Consider the following 20252-nt stretch of genomic DNA (forward strand, 5'->3'; position numbering starts at 1 on the left):
AGACTTTACAATTTCCTGTATTACTGTGCAGAATGTGTTTGCATATTTGTTTAGTTTGTATATTCCAGGCACATAGAGAATGCTCACAAGATACTAGTATCCTCTCCTCCCCACTCACTATCTTTTTGTCAGTCCTGGGCCTTGAATTCAGGGCTTGGGCATTGTCCTTGGGCTTTCTCAAGGCTAGCGCTCTACCATATGAGCCTTAGCACCATTTCTGGCTTCTGTGTATGTGGTACTGAGGTAGCAAACCCAGGGCTTCATACATGCTAAGGCAAGCACTCTAACACTAGGCCACACACCCCGCCTCCCCCACACCTTTATTTTAATACTGAAAAAAAAATTCAAGCTGGCAAGAACTAACGCAAATTTTTTTTAAAGTGCAAGATAATGTAAAAATAAATGGCCGGAGCCTTGGCTCATGTGTCAAATGCCTGTCAAGTAAGGATGAGGCCCTGAGTTCAAACCTCAGTATTACAAAAAAATAGAAATATATGAATATATAAATAAAATATATAAGAGAAAGTATTTCAAAAAATAAAGGGGAGAAAAGAGCAGAGGGTACCTCTTATCCTCAAAAAAGGGATAATACACATAAATAGATTATAGAAATGATGGAAGCTGCCCATCTAGTGAGGATATTTGGGTGCAGAGAATCAGAGTAGCTGGTGGAAGAGGGAAAGAGGCTCCATTTCTGTCATGCCATGTTGTCCATAAGATAAAGAGGACATGTGGTGCAGGAGAAACACAGCTATTCTTGGAATTGAGGTCAGAGAGAACTTTTCCCCCAAGGGCTCTGATCAAGAGATTTCTCTGTAAGTTCATGAATAACCTCACCAGCATTCTTAGAGAACTCACTGTAGTCATTTTTTTGTGGGGCCAATGCTTTTAATATCACTATGCCAGCCAGCAGAAATTCATATGCCCACATGGAAGTTGATTATAATTTGTGACAAATGTATAGGGAATGGGAACCTTGCCCATGATCGAAACTTCTTCCAAAAATATTCTTGTTTGCATTCTAAAAAAAAAAAAAGAAAGAAAGAAAATCCTGACTTCTTATTCCCACCCTCAAATCCTTTACTATGGATATTCAGTGGCCTCTGTAATCCAAGGCTGTGCCATCTTTGTAGAGTTGTTCCTGACCTTAGTCTGCAGGCATAATTGTGCCCAGCAGACTCCATCTTCATTAGAACTGTCTTCTTGCCATTTCTGGAATAACTGTGTCCTGACTCCACCTTGGTGTAAACTGCTCTTCAGTGCTGGAGATCTCTCTCTCTCAACCTCTGCCTCCCTGCCTTCTCCATTATGTAAGCAATGTTTTCCTTACACCAGTAAGGAAATGCTGACCAACAACCACAAAAGTATATGTAAAACTGAACATATACCAAAGTATTTATCCCCTTTGAAAATATCTACAAACCCATGCTAGAATTTATGTTTTTTTTTTTTAACTTTTGTAAACATGTTCAAGGACAAGTATTCTTGGTGAAGAAGAGACTGTGCATTTACTGGGTTCAGTGAAAGTAGGACTGTTTCTTGTTTGATGTGATATGATGTAATGCATGTGTGTGTGTTTGTGTGTAGGGCCTAGTAGCTTTCTTTTAGCTTTTTTACTCAAGGCTGGTGTTCTGCCAGTTGAGTCATAGCTCCACTTCTGGATTTTTGGTCATTAATTGGCAATAAGAGTCTCACAGACTTTCTTGCCCAGGATGGTATATCCTGGTTTCTTGAGCAGCTAGGATTGCAGGCATAAATCACTAGTGCCCAGCTTGTTATGATATATATATATATATATGTATATGTAATGACATTAATTTGTTTTAGTAGCTACAATGTGGGCTCAGCTACCTCTTACTTTTTAACCTCAGAGCACAAAGTTCTATTCCTCACATTGTTTCTGGCAACTTTTTCTTTTTCTTTCTTTCCAATTCTGGTTCACCTTTCAAAAATACAAACAATGCAAGCTAAATACAGTATGCAGAACCTTGGATTGAGATTTGTCATTTGGATTTTGATCTTTATTCTTAAGTAATTAATTATTTAACATTTTAAAATTCTAGTTGCTTCATTAAAAATGATTAGATTATATAGTAATTAGATGATGATGCTCATAGAAAAATTATAACAGCTGACTTTTTTCATTGAGCTACACATTGTACACTGAGTAGAAGACATCATCTAATCCTTCCAGTGTGTGTGTGTGTGTGTGTGTGTGTGTGTATGCGCGCGCATGCGCGCGCCCATTCTGGGGCTTGAACTCAGAACCCAGGTGCTGTCCCTGAGCTTATTTCTCAAAGATAGCACTCTGCCATTGAAGAGATAGCTCTACTCCACCCCCTTTTTTGTTAATTGAAGAAAAGAGTCTCATTAATTTTCCTGCCCAGGTTGACCAAAATCCCTGATTCTCAGACTTCAGCTTCCTCAGTAGCTGAGATTATAAATATGAGATATTGGTGCCCAGTTTCCAGTGATATTTGTAAGTCAGAATTGTTGTCCTCATTTAGAGGGTTTTTTTTTTTGGCATTTTAAATATGTCTTTAAGTAATTGTACAGAGCCTGTTCATTCTTGTAGGAACCAAGGAGCAGAGAGATTAAGGGACTTAACCCAGGGTGGAACAATTAGTTGGTGAAGGAGCAGGCTCTTGGTCTGGCTTCTGGGAGAAATTCTTAACCACTATGCTTTCTAGTTCAGTGGTTGTGTGAGATGCTATTTATAGGATAAAGCCTGTATTTTGAAATTTTGAGGGCTAAAAATTAGTTTTACTGAAATCCAGTTTTATATCATTCTTCCCAAACTATTTTTAAAATCCTGTAACATGTACTTAAGCAAAAACCTTACTCTGTCTTGCTTGTCCCGAGATGTGTTTGCATGTGAGGTTATTATTTGGTATTACAGCAAGAGACATCGAGAAGAAATATCTTTTAATGACCCCTTTGCTGTCCCCAAGAAATGTTATGGTGTATGTCTGTCCCAGAAGCAGATCAGCTGTCTCTTGTAAAAATGATATTTTATATGTCCTTTCTTTCTTCCCTTTGCCTCCCTTTACAGTATTGGAAATTTGCCAAGCCTAGCTTTTTTTTTTTTTTTTGAAATGCTAAGTATTTACTATGATTACTATGTAAAGCATTTAATGCAATGTCTGGCACATCAGTCACTCAAGAGATATGATGAACAAAAATTGTGCTAGAGGCTTGGTAGAAATGCAGTGAGCAAAAGAGACTCTGCTGGGCGCGGTGGCTCATGCCTGAAATCCTAGCTACTCAGGAGGCTGAGATCTGAGGATCAAGGTTCAGAGCCAGCCCAGGCACAAAGGGACCTGAGACTTTTAATCTCCAGTTAACCTCTAGAAAATGGGAAATGGTGCTTGGCTCAAGGGAAGGGAGGTAGCCTTGAGCTGAAGATCTCAGGGACAGTGCCCAGGTTGAGTTCAAGTCCCATGACCCACCAAAACAAAATAAACAAAAAACAGACTGCCGTAATGAACAGTAGGTAAAGGAATAGGAAATTTGGCAAATAAATATTGAAAAATACTACAAATGCTCAGTAAGTTTTTTTCAAGCGATTCTCCTCATAACCCACTCAACAACATGCATCCAGATCTATTGCTGTTAGAGGATTCATTAGTTCATTTATCATCCATATTAGGATACTTACGAGAGTGAAAAGGGAACATTATTCATATCTGAGACTATTATGGTAATTACCATGCTGGTTTATTGTACTAGGATTCTTGGAAGATGTTTTTATTCTACTTAATGGTATCTGAACTGTCTTTCTCATGTTAGTTTCTTTAATTTCAGTTATGCTATTTTAGTACATGAGTACCTCTGGGTATGTGTATGTGAGTGAGTGTGTGTGTGTGTGTTGTGTATGGTGTTAATTGAAGGTGAGTTCTTGGCTTTGTTAGAGGTCAAGGGAAATTTATTTACTAAGGATTATTTGTTCTTTGTCTACCAACTTAGTAGCAGCAACTGCTTCAACAAAACATCAAGTCAAGTACAGAACAGAGAGATTTTTCTCAGATGGGATGTCAGAAAGCAATTACTCTCAAATCTTTTTCTGGGTATCTTTTAGGTTTTTAAGCAAATTTCATGGCAGCATATGGATTTCTGTCCATACAAGAAACAAAGAACCATATGACCCATATCGATCACAAAAATTAAAAGGAATTGAAGGGTTTTTTTGGGGGGGGGGTTGGGGTGGAGAGCTAATGAGTTATAAGTTATTTCCAATGAGTTGTAAGTTATTTAATGATTTTTCCTAAACCATCACTATCAATATCTGTTACCTTATACTTAATAGAAATGATGAAGTCATTCCAGTAGCATTTTTGAGTCACTCTTCAAAGGAGAGAATGTATTTAATATAAGTCTTTTAAAAAATGGCCAGCAGATGGATGCTGGTGGTTGATTCATACCTGCAATCCTAGCAGATCAAGAGGCTGAGATCTGAGGATCTGAGGAACCAGCCCAGGTAGGAAAGTACATGGAGCTCTCATCTCCAATTAATCACAAAAAAAGCAGGTAGTGACACTGTGGCTCAAGTGATAGAGCACTAGCCTTGAGCATAAAGAGGCTCAGGGACAGTGCCTAGTCCCTGAGTTCAAGCCTCACAACCAACAAAAAAAAATGACCATCAGAGGGGAAAACAGAGAGAGAGAGAGAGAGAGAGAGAGAGAGAGAGAGAGAGAGAGAGAGAGAGAGAGAGAGAGAGAGAGAGGGGGGGGGGAGGGAGAGGTCAAAGCAGAGAATGACAAAGAGATAGAATGTATGTGTGTACATAGATATGTGTATCTGTGTGTGTCTGTGTGTGTTTGAGATGGGTATTTTATCTGCCTCTTGGCCTGAAGAAAAGTGATTGCTCCATGCTGCATCATGGGGATGGTGAAATCTGAGTGTGCCTTTGCGTTTAGACCTTGACCATTGGCAGCTGGCCTTCAGGGTACCGACTGCCTCATCATTCAGACTTTTCCCTCTTGCTTCAACATAATGAGGTCACTGCCTCAATGTCTTGGAAATTAGAACTGCTCTTGCCCAGGCCAATTACTGGAAATACAATGAGGAATTCTTGTTTGGATTTAGGTAATTAGAAGGGATTATTGGGATATACGATTTTTGTTCATTTAAAATTCTTACTGTATTTTTATTACCTTTAATGTCATTACCTTATTTGGGAATGACTTATTATTATTTGCAAACATTTATGCTCAGTAAAGGAAAAGGAAATGTCATGATGTAGTAATTATATAACACAGGATAACACAATGGAAATTTAACTAGTGGAGCTTAACATTACTTTTCCTGGGACAATTGAAAATAATAAACTTTCTGTGGATTTTCAGTGGCATTCTCTCATATTATTCCTGTCAGTTTTAGCTGATGTCACCAAAATGTGGAAGTCCTAAATTGTAGACAAAGTTCCAGGGGACTGCAAGGCTCCTAAATTCACTGGGTCTGACTCACAGTGTTGGAGTTTTGCCTAGGACTAGATGGAAGAATAGGAACTATTTGGTTTGTAGTGGGGCATTGGTATCACATGCCTATAATTCTAGCCACTCAAGGGGCTGAGAACTGAAGATCCAGTCAGAAGGAAGCCCAACCAATTAATGAGCAAAAAGCCAGAAGTGGAGGTGTGGTTCAAGTGTCAGAGCTCCAGTTTTGAGTGAAAAACCATGTGAGAACACAAGTCCCTGAATTCAGTCCCAATCACATGGAGAGATTGGAGCAGGGGGAGAGGAGAGTTTGGACTTTATTTCATGAACCATACGGAAGAACTTGCGTCTAGGACGTTGACATGCATACATGCCGAAACAAAATCTCCAGAAACAATGGTTACCTTTACTATGCCTTACGCCATCCACTGCTTCTATTTTCTATTCTTTCCTATTTCAGTTTTTTTTTCTATAAAGTTGGCCGTAACCCATTAAAATGATTTCACAACCCATTAATTGGGTTGCAAGCTAAAGTTGAAAAAAAAGAGTATGTGTCTAAACAGAAGGTTTTGTGAGTGTTCATGTTTGAAGGCAAGGACTATGAAGTAATGTTTTCCTATCAGCCTTGCTAATGGTGTAGCCATAATAAAACACAGACCATTTAGTTAATTAGAATATTTACCATAATATGTGCTCTTCAGTTGGCTTCCTTATGAATAGTGCATTTTGTCTGCTAGGATGAAGTAATTGAGTGTTTCCAATCTGCCCAGACGATAATCCTTATAATACTTCTTGTTGCTGTAAAATAGCCTATTGAAATAGCATTTTGTCTGTGTGTCTGTAATGAACACTTTTTGGCATCACAGAGTTACCAGAACAGCTGTTGACACCCAAAGAATGCCTGAGAACACCCATTAAGTAGGACACAAACAAGGAATATCCCTTTTGTCTTTAGCATTCATTTATTTTCTTTGCCATTTAGCATACATTGCTCCATAATTAGAACATTTTATATGTTTCTCTTTAGACAAACTTGTACCCTTCAAGACTCTTCTCTGTTTAATAACAAAAAAGAAAACAAGAAGCCAAACTTATTTTTGCTATTAGGAAATATGGAACTGCCCGAACTAGTTTTATTTTACTTCTCAAAAGTTACTCTTTTAAAACATGCTGTTTAATCCACACATGCTTTTCCTTGTGGCTTATTTATGTATGGGTGTTTTGTTCCCCTCTTCTCTAACTTGTAAGATTTTCATCTCCCAGGAGAAGATATCCTTCAGTGTTTCTTAGGCTCTATTGCTTCATCAACTCCTATAATTTTAAAGGGGGTATATATTTAAGCCTGTACTCACACATTTGCTAACACAAGCAAATGTGCCTACACATATAGATAGGAAACACATGAATCTGAGGGTTCCTTATTTTCTGCTAATTATGCATGGAATGTGTAGGATCAGGAATGCCAAAGTAGGAGTCAGAATGATGGATTTGGAAAAAGCCTTAGAAGTCAGTGAGAACAAAATGGTTTACAGTACAGAAGGCTAAACGTCAGAGGGCTGAGTTTCTTTTGCCTAATTTTTGTCTTATTACCTATCATATATGACTGTCTGAATGATCGTTCTAGAGCAAACTTGATCTGACAGGTGCTCAATAAAGAGAATTAAGAGGCTGGGACCAGTGTTCTGATGCAATTTTATAGCACACAAAAGCATAACAAAAAGAAAAAACAGCTTTCCTGTTTCTCAATCCAGTGTTGAACATTTGAATTTGCAAAAGGCTTAGGTAAAGGATCTCAGACAAAAGATGGATTTTTTTTCCCTCTGGGAGAAATGGGAAAAGAAATATATTTATATAGCAATAGATAGATACTATATGCATAATATCTCTATATAGATAGATATTATATATTATATATCTTTTCATTGTCTCCATCAGTATAATATGCAGTTTTAGTTGTTCCATATTCTCATCAGCATTTGATATTCTCAGGTATTATTTTTAAATTTTGTGTATGTATGGTATCTCATTGTGTTTTTAATTTGTACTTTATTCATCATTGATATTAGGCATCTTATTTGCATGTGATATGTGTATGTGTATGTTTTGATTTGAGAAATGGGATCTATCCTCAGGATCAGAACACTGTCCCTTAGCTTTTTTGCTCAAGTCTAGTTCTCTACCACTTGAGTAACAGCTCTACTTCCTGACTTTTGGTGGATGATTACAAATATGAATCTTATGGCCTTTTCTGCCCAGGCTTGCTTTGAACCATGATACACAGACCTCAGCCTCCAGAATAGCTAGATACATAAGAGACTAGTCTATGTATCTTCTTTGGTGATATCTTTCTTTACATCTTTTACCTCTTTTACAATTGGGCTTATTAATTTTTAAGTTTTTTTTCTATACCATAATACAAATTCTTTATATACTTTTTGTCAAATATTTTTATTTTTGTTTTCATTTTCTTAATAATGACCATTCAGCTTTGAAAACCTTTAGTGGAAAAATTCTAGAAGGTTTTAAATGGAAGTTTTAATCCTTAAAAGTAGGTGACCCAAAAATAAATACTCTTCATCTTTGATGGCAGAAAGTTTTTCTTTAAAAAAAAAAACTTAAAAAAATCTTCAAGTAGTTGTACAAAGGTGTTTCAATCCAACATGTCAGTTTCTGACAGTGTATCTTGATCCATGATATTTCTTCCTTCGTTTTCCCCTGTCTCAACCCTACCCATCCCCTCAAGATTTGAAGCAGCCATTTTTCTCTGAGTCTTTCTGAATTAGGAAGATCATACATTTATCAAGTACTTCACACAGATAATGAATTTACAACATGATAATTTCTTTTCTACCCTGACACTGATTTTGAAATGCTAATGTAGTTGTGGGGCTGGTTATTTTCCTAAGGATTCTGAGACTTCAATGAAAAATCCTTAGGAAGTAGCTTATTCTTTTTGGCTGTCAAACAGCAAAGATACTGTCATTCCCTGAAATATAAACTCCCCACATAGCACTGATAGGCTTTAGTGTTCATACTTTCACTAAATGATATTTTGTAGGATTTAAAAAAATTTGAAAATAAATAATCTTAGATGTCAAAAGATGAATGTGTTCAGAATGTGATTTCATATTTGTAGCAAAAAATGGGTAACACTCTCCATGAAATATGAAATAAAGCCTAGTGGTTATTGATGAGTTTTGACACTATAGATTATTTTCTCTATATTAGCTTTTTCTTATTTTGGTGCCAGTCTTGGGGCTTGATCTCAGGGGCTGGGCACTGTCTCTGAGGTTTTGCTCAAGGCTAGTACTCTGTCATTTAAGCCACAGTGTCACTTCCAGTTTTCTGATGGTTTATTGGAGATGAGAATCTCATGGACTTTCCCTCTCTGGCTGTCTTAGAACCATGATCCTTAGATCTTAGCCTCCTGAATATGAAAGTGTGCAGTTTGTATCTTTTAGTTTTATGATTATTAATGGTGGGAAGAAAAGGAGATTACTTGCCCAAAGATAAGGAATAATGTCAGAAAGGAAAATTAATTCTTCATAAACTTGACTAGAAATTTAGTACTGGTGTGTCTATGAAGAGAGAGAGAAAGAGAGAGAGAGAGAGAGAGAGAGAGAGAGAGAGAGAGAGAGAGAGAGAGAGAGGGGGGGGGAGATTTCCTTCAAATTTGTTTGACTGGGGGCATTTTTCAAAGGTATTTTAAGGTTTGGGTTTCCTTTGTGTGTGTGTGGAGGGGGTGGGAATCATATTGAAGACATCTCTTACTTGGAAGATTGGCCTGAAATTTCTACTTGTTTACCAAAGATGCTAGAAAAGTAATTGGGAATGTGTTATGTTAACAGGGACTATGTTAGATTAATGTTGTTGTTGTTGTTAATGCCATGCAGGACCAGCCTTAAGCCTTGTTTAGAGCACGCAAATGTTTTACCACTGAATGACATCCCCTTACCTATGTTTTCTGAATAAAGATCTCATTCTAGCTCTGGCTGGTCTTGAAATGGAAGAGGTCTTCCTGACTTCACCTCCTAAGCACTGGGATAATATCCTTGTGCCACTGCACCTAGCTGAGAGTATTAGTTTGTAATCACTATCAGAATACCCTTTTTGAGGTTATAGATATCACCATATACTTTTTCTCCCCCACCTACCCCCCTTGAGAACCTTGTGTTTTCTCAAACCTGTAGTGGAATATAGTGACTTCAGAAACTGGCAGGTAATAATTAAGATAGAATCAAAACTATGGAGGTAACAGTATGGTTTTACCTAGTACAAATAAGATGCCTTGTTCAAATTTAGATAACATGGGTTCAGTCACAGTGTATTTAAAATGAAATTATTCTCTGGCAGAAGGCCCAAGCCAGGTGAAGGGACAGTGGCTGTCTACAGTGATAGCTGCATGGCCACCAGTAAACAAGTCAGACTCTCTTGGCGAGCATTTTACCAGGCTTTAAAAAATATCTTGTTGGAACATGAATTTCCCTACTTGGGAGATATACTTCAACATTAGTGAATTTTATGGGGAGAAAAGATGAGAGTTTAACCGCAGGAGAGGTTTGTCAGTTTCAATTAAACAATTGCACCCTTTTATGTTTTAATTTCAAAATCAGTAAGTACTGGTATTCGGGCATTCAGGTTTATTTTTCTAGTGAGAGGATATGATTCCCACCCCATCCCCTCTCTGGGAAGAATTTGAGACTATTCGACAGGGTAGGTATAAAGTACAGGCATACATCTTCACTGGTTTATCTTAGGAGATCTTACAACCAAGCAATGCATTGAAAACAATTATGTAAAGAAAAGATTTTTCCACTAGCATTTTCACTAAGTGAAAATTATACGTTTTACCCCTAGCATTATCACTGAGGGGCTGGAAATCATCTTCGTCCTTTGTGTGTTTGTGTGTGTGTGCGCGTGCGTGTTCTAGCACTGGATCTTGAATTCAGAGTCTTGGTATTCCTGCTCAACAGTTTTGCTCATAGCTGGTGCTACAGCCATATGTGTACTTGAACCACACTTGTAATTCTGTATGTGTGCCTGTGCATGTGTGCAGGGGTGTGTGTGTGTATCTGTATGCGCGTGTGCGCGAGTGCGTGCGTGCAGGGGTGTGTGTGCACACACACAGTTATGTGTGCTCTTATCTGAGGCTTGGACTCAGGGTCTGGATGCTTTCCCTTAGTTTTCTTGCTCACGGCTGCTGGTACTCTACCACTTGAGCCACAGCTTTACTTTAGGCTTTTTGCTGGCTAGTTGGAAATAAGTCTCATGAACTTTCCTTCCAGAATTGCCTTGGAACTACAATCCTCAGGTCTCCTCCTCTTGAGTGTTAGGATTACATATATAAGCTACCAGAATTTAGCTAGTTTCAAATACATATCTATATCTATGTCTGTCTGTCTGTCTGTCTGTCTGTCTGTCTATCTATCTATATTGCCAGTCCTGGACTTGGGCTCAGGCCTTGAGCACTGTTTTTGGGTTTTCTCAAGGCTAGAGCTCTACCACTTGAGTCACAGCACCACTTCTGGCTTTTTTCTATGTATGTGGTATCAAGGAATTGAACCTGGGTCCTTGTGCATGCTAGGCAAGCACTCTACCACTAGGCCAAATTCCCGGCCCCAGTTTCTAATATTTTTAAGAATGGATTTTTCTTTCCTGTCTTTTCGAAAGTTTCCTGTTAAAAATAGTTTTTTTTTTTAAATTTATGAGTGCATGATTCTACCAGTAAGTGAATGTTAACTTTTTTGCTTGTCTGTTTTTAATAAAGTATTTGATCCTGAAGGGCATTTCCAGTTTAAAATCCTTGACTCTAGGAATTCTGGAATGTCAAATGAGAATTTAGAACCAAATATCAGTTCAAGGTCTTATGGATGAGTGGTATTTATTGTTTCTCTCCTATAAACAAAGTTTCTGGGAAAGCTACCAAAAGGAGTGTGATGCTTGGCTTCTTCTTAGTCCTGTCTCAGTCTGCTGAGTTCAAATGGCTTCTAGGAATAACTAAAACAGAGATGATGGTAAGATTGGCCATTTCTTGGTGAGAATATCCTGTAACTTAATGTTTTCTGATCTTCACAAAAAATCTGCAAAGTTCAGTTGGTACTGCCTTTATTTTATAAGGAGCCAGAGATCAGTCTTGCCAAAGATCACCCAGCTAATGGTGGTTAACTCACATGTCTAGCTCTAAGACCTGTATAAATTTAACTATGCAAGCCCAGATCTGAGGAAAGCCATTGGCTTTCCTAAAATTGCTTTTCAGAAATGGTTGTGACTTGATAGTATTCTAACTTGATATGATGTGTGTGTGTGTGTTGATTTGTTTGTTATTCATTTCCTGGTAGACAATAAGGAAGGCACATCACTGAGTTTAATGATTGACATTACTTGGAAAACTGCATTGCTCATGCAAACTTGAAGGTGCCAATTTGGAGGATCATCCTCTCGCTGAGGCAACTTTCTTTTACCTGTCTATTTTAATAATTCACATGGCTTAGGAGCCTCATGTATTTGTAATTACTGGCATAGGCCTTCCATTTGTAAATTGCAACAGTTTAGCTCATCACCCCTAGAACCCTTTCTAACCTCTTATTTATAAAGTCTGATGAGCATGGATGCTCTTGTGGGTATTCGTGATGTCAGGTCTTGAATCTACTCTTAAGATGGTCTGTAGGTTGTTTATCACCATTAGCCCTCATTATTTTAAATGAGTACCCACCCACTTCTTACTCTGTAACCACATGTTTCCAGAGCTTCTCTGGAGATAATATCTTGTAGCTTACCCCTTATACTTCTCTTAGTGCATTCATAAATGTTTTAAGTGAAGGCCAGAAAAAAGATGAGGGAAAACACCTACAGAGTCAACCTCTCTGAGCATGTGTAATTCAGAAGAAAAAAAATGTTGCTGCTAAATCTGAAGCTTTAAAACAAAATCTCACAGTGAGTTTAACGTAAGTTTGTAAATATGGAGTCTCACTAATTGTATTTAAAGCTCACAGCAAAACTACCTGTTTGATCTTGTTACTCTGAGGGAAAAATGGGAGAAGTGTGTCTGTGTGTGAGTGTGTGTATGTGTGTGTTTATAAAACAGGAATATGAAGTATTGTATGGTATAAATTGTCTTTAATTATGTGTCTGGAAAGGCAGTTTACTCCAACACCTTTCTCTGATGAAGTAATTAATCAGATTTTCTGTTTCTGTGATCCTCACCTAAATTTAGAAGTGAAGTTTAGAAGAAACTGTATGTAGTATCTCACTTTGTAAAGCAATGCATTACTAAGTTATTGTCCCTTTCATTTTTATTTGGATGGCTCAAAAGCAATTGTGATATTTTACAGAATCATTCTTGATTCATATCAGATTTTTCCTTTGCTTTTTATTATAATTTAAAAGTTTTGTTGTATTTTGAAGAAGAATGATTTTTTTTGATGAAAACTTTATTTTTTTTGCATTTTTTATTGTAATTAGTAAAAGGGTTACATGATATTTGCCAGATAGAAGGTGCATTAATTCACGTACATTGATACTCTTTCATAGAAGAATGATTTTATTGGTTGAGGGTAGTATTTTTCCAGCATGGGTGAGTCAGTAGTTTTATAAAGGAAATCTAATGGTCTATTATGTTTTGCACTATGGTAAATGGTTCAGAAATAGTCCATGAACCTTGTGTGTTTTCTTCAGGAAGGGGTTGTCTCTCCATGGGGATTAGGGTGAGGAAGATGATTTAAAAAAAAAAAAAGGTAAATCATCGAAGAATATAATGTTAGTCCAGGAAGCCATTCAATCAAATAGCTTAACTTCTTCATTTTACTATCTAGCAAACAGAATTAGGTTGTGGTCATGTGTCTATAGCTTTTTTTCACCCCTATCTTGGCACTATTTTTTCTAGTATTTTACCAAAATGTTTACTACAAAGAAAAGGATCATTCTCCTTTTATAGAAGATAGCTAGCTGGAGTAGTATTGGGACCTGAGTTTGAAAAAAAGAATTCCTGGAGAAGTATATTAATAATAATAATAATAATAAGTAACAGTAAGTTACATTTAGTAGCCATTGTTTCCAGTGATATAAAATTCTGGGATACTGATGGCCCTTATGTGATTATAAGTGGCATTTAAAGGGAAGTGTCTTACTCTGATAAATTTATATAAACTTTGATTCCTCACATGGGAAAGCTATTTGTAGTTCTTCCCCATACCATTTTCCCCCTCCCACTCCCAGTTTCAAATAAAATTACACTTCATGAATTCTGTTGATGATGATGCCAAGATCTTTCTTATCAATGTTATCCTCCTATCTTTTCAGGGGGGTTCCTGGGGACCAAACGCAAGGCCTCACATATGCTAACAAGCACCTGTTCTTGACACTGAGCAATTACACCAGTCCCTGTCTTCCTGGTCTTAGCCTTGGTAGTAGGAATCAGGGTTTACTTTATCTCTTGACTAGCAGTAGAGCAAATAACAGGATTCAAATAATAGTTAGGAAGGCTCATAGTCTGCAATTAGGATCATGGTCTCTCCAGTTTACATTTCCTGTTACTTTACTCGATGAGTTAGTCTTGAAGGGTGTGCGATTGTTTTCACCAAAAGAAGCCTCAGTTTCTTCATTAGTGAAGGAAGGTTTTAGATACAGTCTTATACTGCAAGCATTTGCTCTATCTCAGGGCTAATAGCCTTGCTATTTTTGCTCCTCATGCTGTTCTTATTATTTCCAGTCCAAGTTTTCTAGAACTGCCTTGGGGAAAGGCTAGTAGGAAGGAATGCAAATATCACCATTTCTAAATTTTAGTGCCAGGTAAGGTGAGAAGGAAGGGACTTATCACTGAGATACTGAAGATCTCTTCTAGAAACAACATTTTACCAGAGTGAATCCATGACAGAAATAGTCTTGTTAGCCAATTTTGGTGTGTATTTGATTTCTCATCTCAAACCAATTCTTAATATTGAGTCATAGAAATGCTGTATTCAGACAGGGCTAGGAATTTGGCTTAGTGGTGGAGTGCTTACCTAGCATACATGAAGCTAGGTTTGATTCCTCAGTACATTAACAAAAAATCAGGAAGTGTTGCTGTGGCTCAAGTGGTAGAGTGCTAGCCTTGAGCAAAAGAAGCTTGGGGACAGTGCCCAGGTCCTGTGCTCAAGTCCTAGAACTTGGAAAAAAAAAAGAAAAGAAGGAAGGAAGGCAGGAAGGCAGGCTGTGAAATTTTCAAGGTGATTTCTGCAGGAGAAAGTCTAAAAGGCTCAGCTACTGAACTAACTCCCAGATTAAAGGCCCTGGAAGCTGAGGGAATTGCTTAACTGACCCAGTGCGTGTTGGGAGTTCCTTTCAACCCTTTGAGGCTATGTGAAAGGTGTCTTCAGCGGTATTGCTATCAAGTGCAATATGGAAGAGAAAGTCAATTCAGAAGGCAGCTGCCAGGGAAGAGGAGAATGATTAATAAAGTGTTCCTTTAGCTGTTTGAACTCGTTAATTGTTGAGTTATATTGTTGAGTGAGTGCTGCTTTCTGCTGACGCTCTTAAGGGAAAACTGGAAATGGACTGCATACCTATCATGTATACACTTGTTTCTAGCCCACATCTGTTCATAGGCTAAAATCGAAATCCACTTACAACTCTTACCTGGAGTACTTTTATGGGTTTTAAAGAAGACCTGACTGGGATAGAATTTGAATATTTTATTGTTCTTGACAGTAAATCTGGAAGCCATCCTCTCCTACAAATGCTAGGCTATTTGTTAATTCTCATCAGGTATAACACCTTGAATGACATTGTAGTCATTTTGAGACTCCACTCCCAAAGGAGAAAATTCTGGGATCTAGGTATATTTCTAAATTATAGGACATAACTTGTAACAGATTCAGCACTTGTACATTTTTGAAGCATTGCATTCTGAAATCAAAACTGTCGTAGTCTTACATCATATATAGATACACACACACACACACACACACACACACATATATGTATGTATGTTCCTTGTTTTCCTACAAAATATCAGCACTTAATTCATTTTCTGCTTGGTTAATCCTTTAAGACTGTTGCCAGTTAGTTAACAGTATTCTTAACTTTATGTTTTCTAGGGATATCAGCATGAACAATATCACTCAACTACCAGAAGATGCATTTAAAAATTTTCCTTTTCTAGAAGAGCTGTAAGTATTACTTTGAGAAGCATGTGTATACATTTTTTTTATACCCATTCTCTTTGGAAACTTTTACCTTATTTCCTATTTAAGAAATTGACATATCTTAATAGTCTTAGTGGGGTTTATGCAGAGGAAATCATGTGGGCTTATCTTTGTTTTGTTATGTGTGTGTGTGTGTGTGTGTGTGTGTGTGCGTGCACGCGTGTCTGTGTGTGTGTGTTGTGATAGGGTAAAACAAATGAGATTTTTTAGGTAGTGGAATTACTGAAGTTATTTTTGAAAGACAGAGCTAAAAAATACTATTCCCAGAGGACTTTTTTTTTTTGGCAGTCATTATAGCCATGAATGCTGCTGATGACACAGGTTAATTATAGTGTGATTTCAAGATAACGAGGCTGCTGCATAATTACCATTGTTGTCAGAGGAGTTGCTATATGGGTAACAGAACCATAAAAAAAAATAACAAAGGGTGTTCCAGGGTCTGATGCAATAGACAAGTTTGACAGCAGGCAAGCAGCAAGCACAACACTGATAACAGGTCTTCTAGGCTATTTACAGATGACTTTTGGGAATGGAGTTAAGGCATGGGATATCCGCCAGGTCTTTAAACAACTCCTTCCACTCGAAGAATGTTTCTCAACCTACTAGAGTTTGCACTTCATTTTTCCATTTTAACAATTGCACTGGAGAATTGTTTTCACTTTATTTTGCTCTCCCTTTGGCTGTGTTCTCCACATGCGTTTGTTGTCCCATCATCTGGACACATGCCTCTACCTTTTTTTCTTTTTTTTTTTTAAAAAAAAAAAAACAAACCAGAACTGAAAGACTGCACTTTAAGAATCTTGGTGGAAAAAATGAAATCAGACTGGAAATATAATATATAAGCTTTCAAAAGCACAAGCTGAGTGTGTGGAGAGAGCTAGGTGACTGTTTGTTTCAAAGAGCATCAAAAATGGATAGCTCAAAAGGAATCCAAAATTCAGAATGCAGATTGTGCCATGCATTCCATTCAGCTGCTTGACTGTTGGATCCAAGTCAGTGAATGTCTCTTGGCCCCTCCTTTGGACAGAGAGCAATACTCAAGAAACTACAGATTGTTCTCCCAGCTTCTAACATAGTATTGAAATACCATTTAAGGATTTAATAAACTTAAGAAGAAAATTTTCTTCCCACACTACTTAGTTGAACATAATGCTCTCACAGTCAGTCAAAAAAAAAAAAAAAGAACAGAGATTATTTGTCACAAGTCTGTGAACTGGATCAAATTACTTAGCCTCTCTCTGCTTAGTTTCTTTGTCTAGAAGGTATGGATAATAATAATGTCTCCCTTAAAGTATTCTAGTGAATACAGAATGAATTACCATATACTAAATGCTAGCCAGAGTTTAAAAGTTGTTTGTAACTTGAAATTTTAAAATATTTAATGTTTGGATAATGTGGGCCTCTGGTGGCTCATGCTAGCAATCCTAGCTACTCAAGAGCGTGAGATCTGAGGATCTTGGCCAACCAAGAAAATCTGTGAGGCTCTTTTCTCCAATTAATCCCAGAAAAAACCCAAAGTGGCACTGTGGCTCAAGTGATAGAGCACTAGCCTTGAGCACAAAGATGCTCAGGGAACAGCAATCAGGCCATGAGTTCAAGCCCTAGGACTGGCCGAAACCTTTTTTTTTTTTTTTGCCAGGCTTGAGCTCAGGGCCTAAGCACCGTCCTTGGACTTTCTCAAGGCTAGAGCTCTACCACTTGAGCCTCAGCACCACTTCTGGCTTTTTTCTATGTATGTGGTACCGAGGAATTGAACCCGGTTCTTTGTGCATGCTAGGTAAGCACTTTAACCACTAGGCCAAACTCCTGGCCCGAAACCTATTTTTTTTTTATGATAACATATTTACTTAAATTAAAAATGTTAGGTAGTAAGTATGCATCTAATATTATCTTTGGGTAAGGGGGGGTATGTTGTATTTTATTGATGTCTTCTGTACTTTTTCTATAATGAATATTCATCTTTTGCTGACCTTATTAATTTGTAGTTAACATTTTAAATCACACTAAAAAGGAGTTAAATGTGCATTTGAAGCCTCCACCATCACTCTAATCAAGGATTCAGATGCTTTGTCTCCATTTTTTTTTTTTTTTGCCTTATAGAGTTTTAGACTTTAGAATTAGTCTCTCTTTACAGAAGCAATTATATAAAGAAAGGGCTCCAACAAGTGATTGTTCTACTATTGTGAAATGGTGGTGCTCTGTGATATACCAGACAGGAATTGGAGGAGTAGTTTCCTTGTCCTGGCTGAGGCCATTATGTACAGGCCACCTTTGTTGATGACTGCGATTGTCATTTATACTTTAAGATATTTTATCCTGGGGACTCGATTTGGAGTCAGATCTGCCTAATCTCTGCTTTGTGAAGTACACATCTTGGATTTCTTAAAAGTCTCATATGACCAAGCCTATGTCAACCTCACGAGTTCTGCCAACCAAGACTTTTAATTGGAACCAAATTGAATTTGATTGCTGCCTGTTTGTAGCTAGGTCATGTTGTCTCTATTCTAATATTGCAGTAAAAAAGCCATCAATACCATGTTTGGGGTACCTACTCCAAACAGTATATGGGATTTCACAAATAAATTCATTTAGCAGAACCAAGTGTCCAAAGTAAGCTTGCATATTTCGGCAATAGTGAGGAGGCTTACAAGGAAATTTATTTTCCATATGAATATAAACATGGTAAAACCTGTTTTTTTTCTTTATAAAACGATACAATCAATTTGACATTCCCCTAAAATACTGTCATGACTATAGTAGTATTTATTTCATGAACAAGAGTAGCTATTTGTCTAGAAGGCATCTGGAAGCCATTTTTCAGTTACTGTGGAGCTGAGACCCCTCAGTAGAAATGAATGATGGGCTGAGGGGTCCCTCGCCACGTGAATGAGGTGTTCTTTACAAGATATGACTGAGTTTATCCAAATTTGATATAGTCATCTAGGATGCTTACAGTATTGGGTAGAATTACTTCCCAGCAGTAATAGTAGGTTGAATTGCCAAAGTTGATCTAATGTTGAGGAAAATATTGACAGATTTGTGTGTGTGTGTTTGTGTGTGTGTGTGTGTGTGTGTGTGTGTGTGTGTGTGTGTGTGTGTGTGTGTCTGTGATTGTATGCATGTCCTGGGTTGTGAACTCAGGGTCTGGGCACTGAGCTTCTTTTGCTCCAGGTTTGTGCTCTATCATTTGAGGCACGGTGCCACTTCTGGACTTTTCTGAGTTAGCTTATTATAGATAAAGAGTCTCACAGACTTTTCTACCTGGGATGGCTTCGAACTATGATCCTTAGATCTCAATGTTCCTTAGTAGCTGGAATTACAGGTGTGAGCCACAAGCACCTAGCAAGATTTACAGATGTTTACACATTGACTTATCCTTTAAGCACAAACACTGAATCCTATTCCATGCTAGGTCTTACAGTGGCTATTAACGATACGATCTAAGTGTGGTGCTGTCTTCAGAACTGTTCTGCTTACTAGCATTCCTAAGACTCACAGGTGACTACTTAATGTTTAAAATATTGAGCCCTAAAGAAAATTGAAATTTTTGGTTTCATAGTTGAACTGGCCATATTATACAGATATTTTGATTGATTGGTTGATGTAGGGTAATGGGGATTGAACACAGGCTTGAACAAGCTAGCTAAGAGTTCTCTCTAGGACACATCCCCACCCTGTACTAACTACATTTCCAGTGCTTAGTAGCTACCTGTAGTGAATAACTACTGTAATAATCCAGACATAGATCATTCTCATCATTGAAGAAAACTCTGTTGGACAAAGTTTGTTCACTGTAGAAGAAGAAATGGAACTAGCATATGCTTTGTGAAGAAGTATGTGCAGATCAGTGGGAGCAATATACACTTCCCCCGAGACTTACTGAATATACAGGAATTTTCCAGGTGAGGGTAGGCAGGAGTGAAGGCCTAGGAAGAATTCATAGCATGTGCAAAGGCATGAGGAACACATTTCCTGTATATCAGGACACATGAAGTAGCTTGTTATGAGACGGACTAAGGGATAAATCTAGAGAAATGTCAAGAGAGGAAAAGAGATCATGTAAGTGCTTTTAGAGCAGAGATTTAAACTCTATCCTGAAGGAGTTTAATTTCATTACTAGTAGAGTAATAAGTAGACTAGGATTTTTGTTTTCAATGGCTAGCTGACATTTACTGAGACTAAGTAAATAAATACTAAGAGTCAGTCTGTTTGGGGCCCAGATAATTCAGTTTTATATACATATGATCATTAATAAAATCTGAATAAACCTTTATGATATATTACAATCTGTTCTCATAATTTAAAAAATAGCCTACTTTACACCGGTAGAAGTTAAGCTAAAGAAATTCAGGATCTTTTTCAGGTTAAGATGCCAGGCATTTTATTTTCTTGGGCTTGAAGTCAGGTTTCCAGAGCCCTTATTCTTTATGAAACAAGTTGAGGAATGTGTATTTATTCTTAGGAAAATGTCCCTTCTAGCCTTTTCAATATATATGAGCTACATTAGAAACTATTGTTGTCAGTCATCTTACTTTCACATTTGACCTACTTTTGAAAGTTTTATAGTTCATAAATATGCCAACAAGTGGCCTCCCTCCTCCTTTTCTCTGGGCACATGAAAACTTAGGTTCTGGCC

At 37.5% G+C, this 20252-nt stretch overlaps 1 protein-coding gene across 1 annotated transcript in view; it reads left to right on the forward strand.

Moving 5' to 3' along the window:
* Lgr4 (leucine rich repeat containing G protein-coupled receptor 4) overlaps positions 1–20252 on the forward strand; it is a 99933-nt gene that overhangs the window by 36610 nt on the left and 43071 nt on the right. Inside the window, exon 2 of the mRNA XM_090347978.1 lies at positions 15509–15580. Coding sequence (XP_090204104.1) covers positions 15509–15580 — 72 coding nt within the window. The remainder of the gene's footprint in view (positions 1–15508; positions 15581–20252) is intronic.

Source organism: Megascapheus bottae, chromosome 16 (assembly GCF_031878675.1).
Source record: "Megascapheus bottae isolate mThoBot1 chromosome 16, mThoBot2.hap1, whole genome shotgun sequence".
NCBI classification, from domain to species: Eukaryota; Metazoa; Chordata; class Mammalia; order Rodentia; family Geomyidae; genus Megascapheus; species Megascapheus bottae.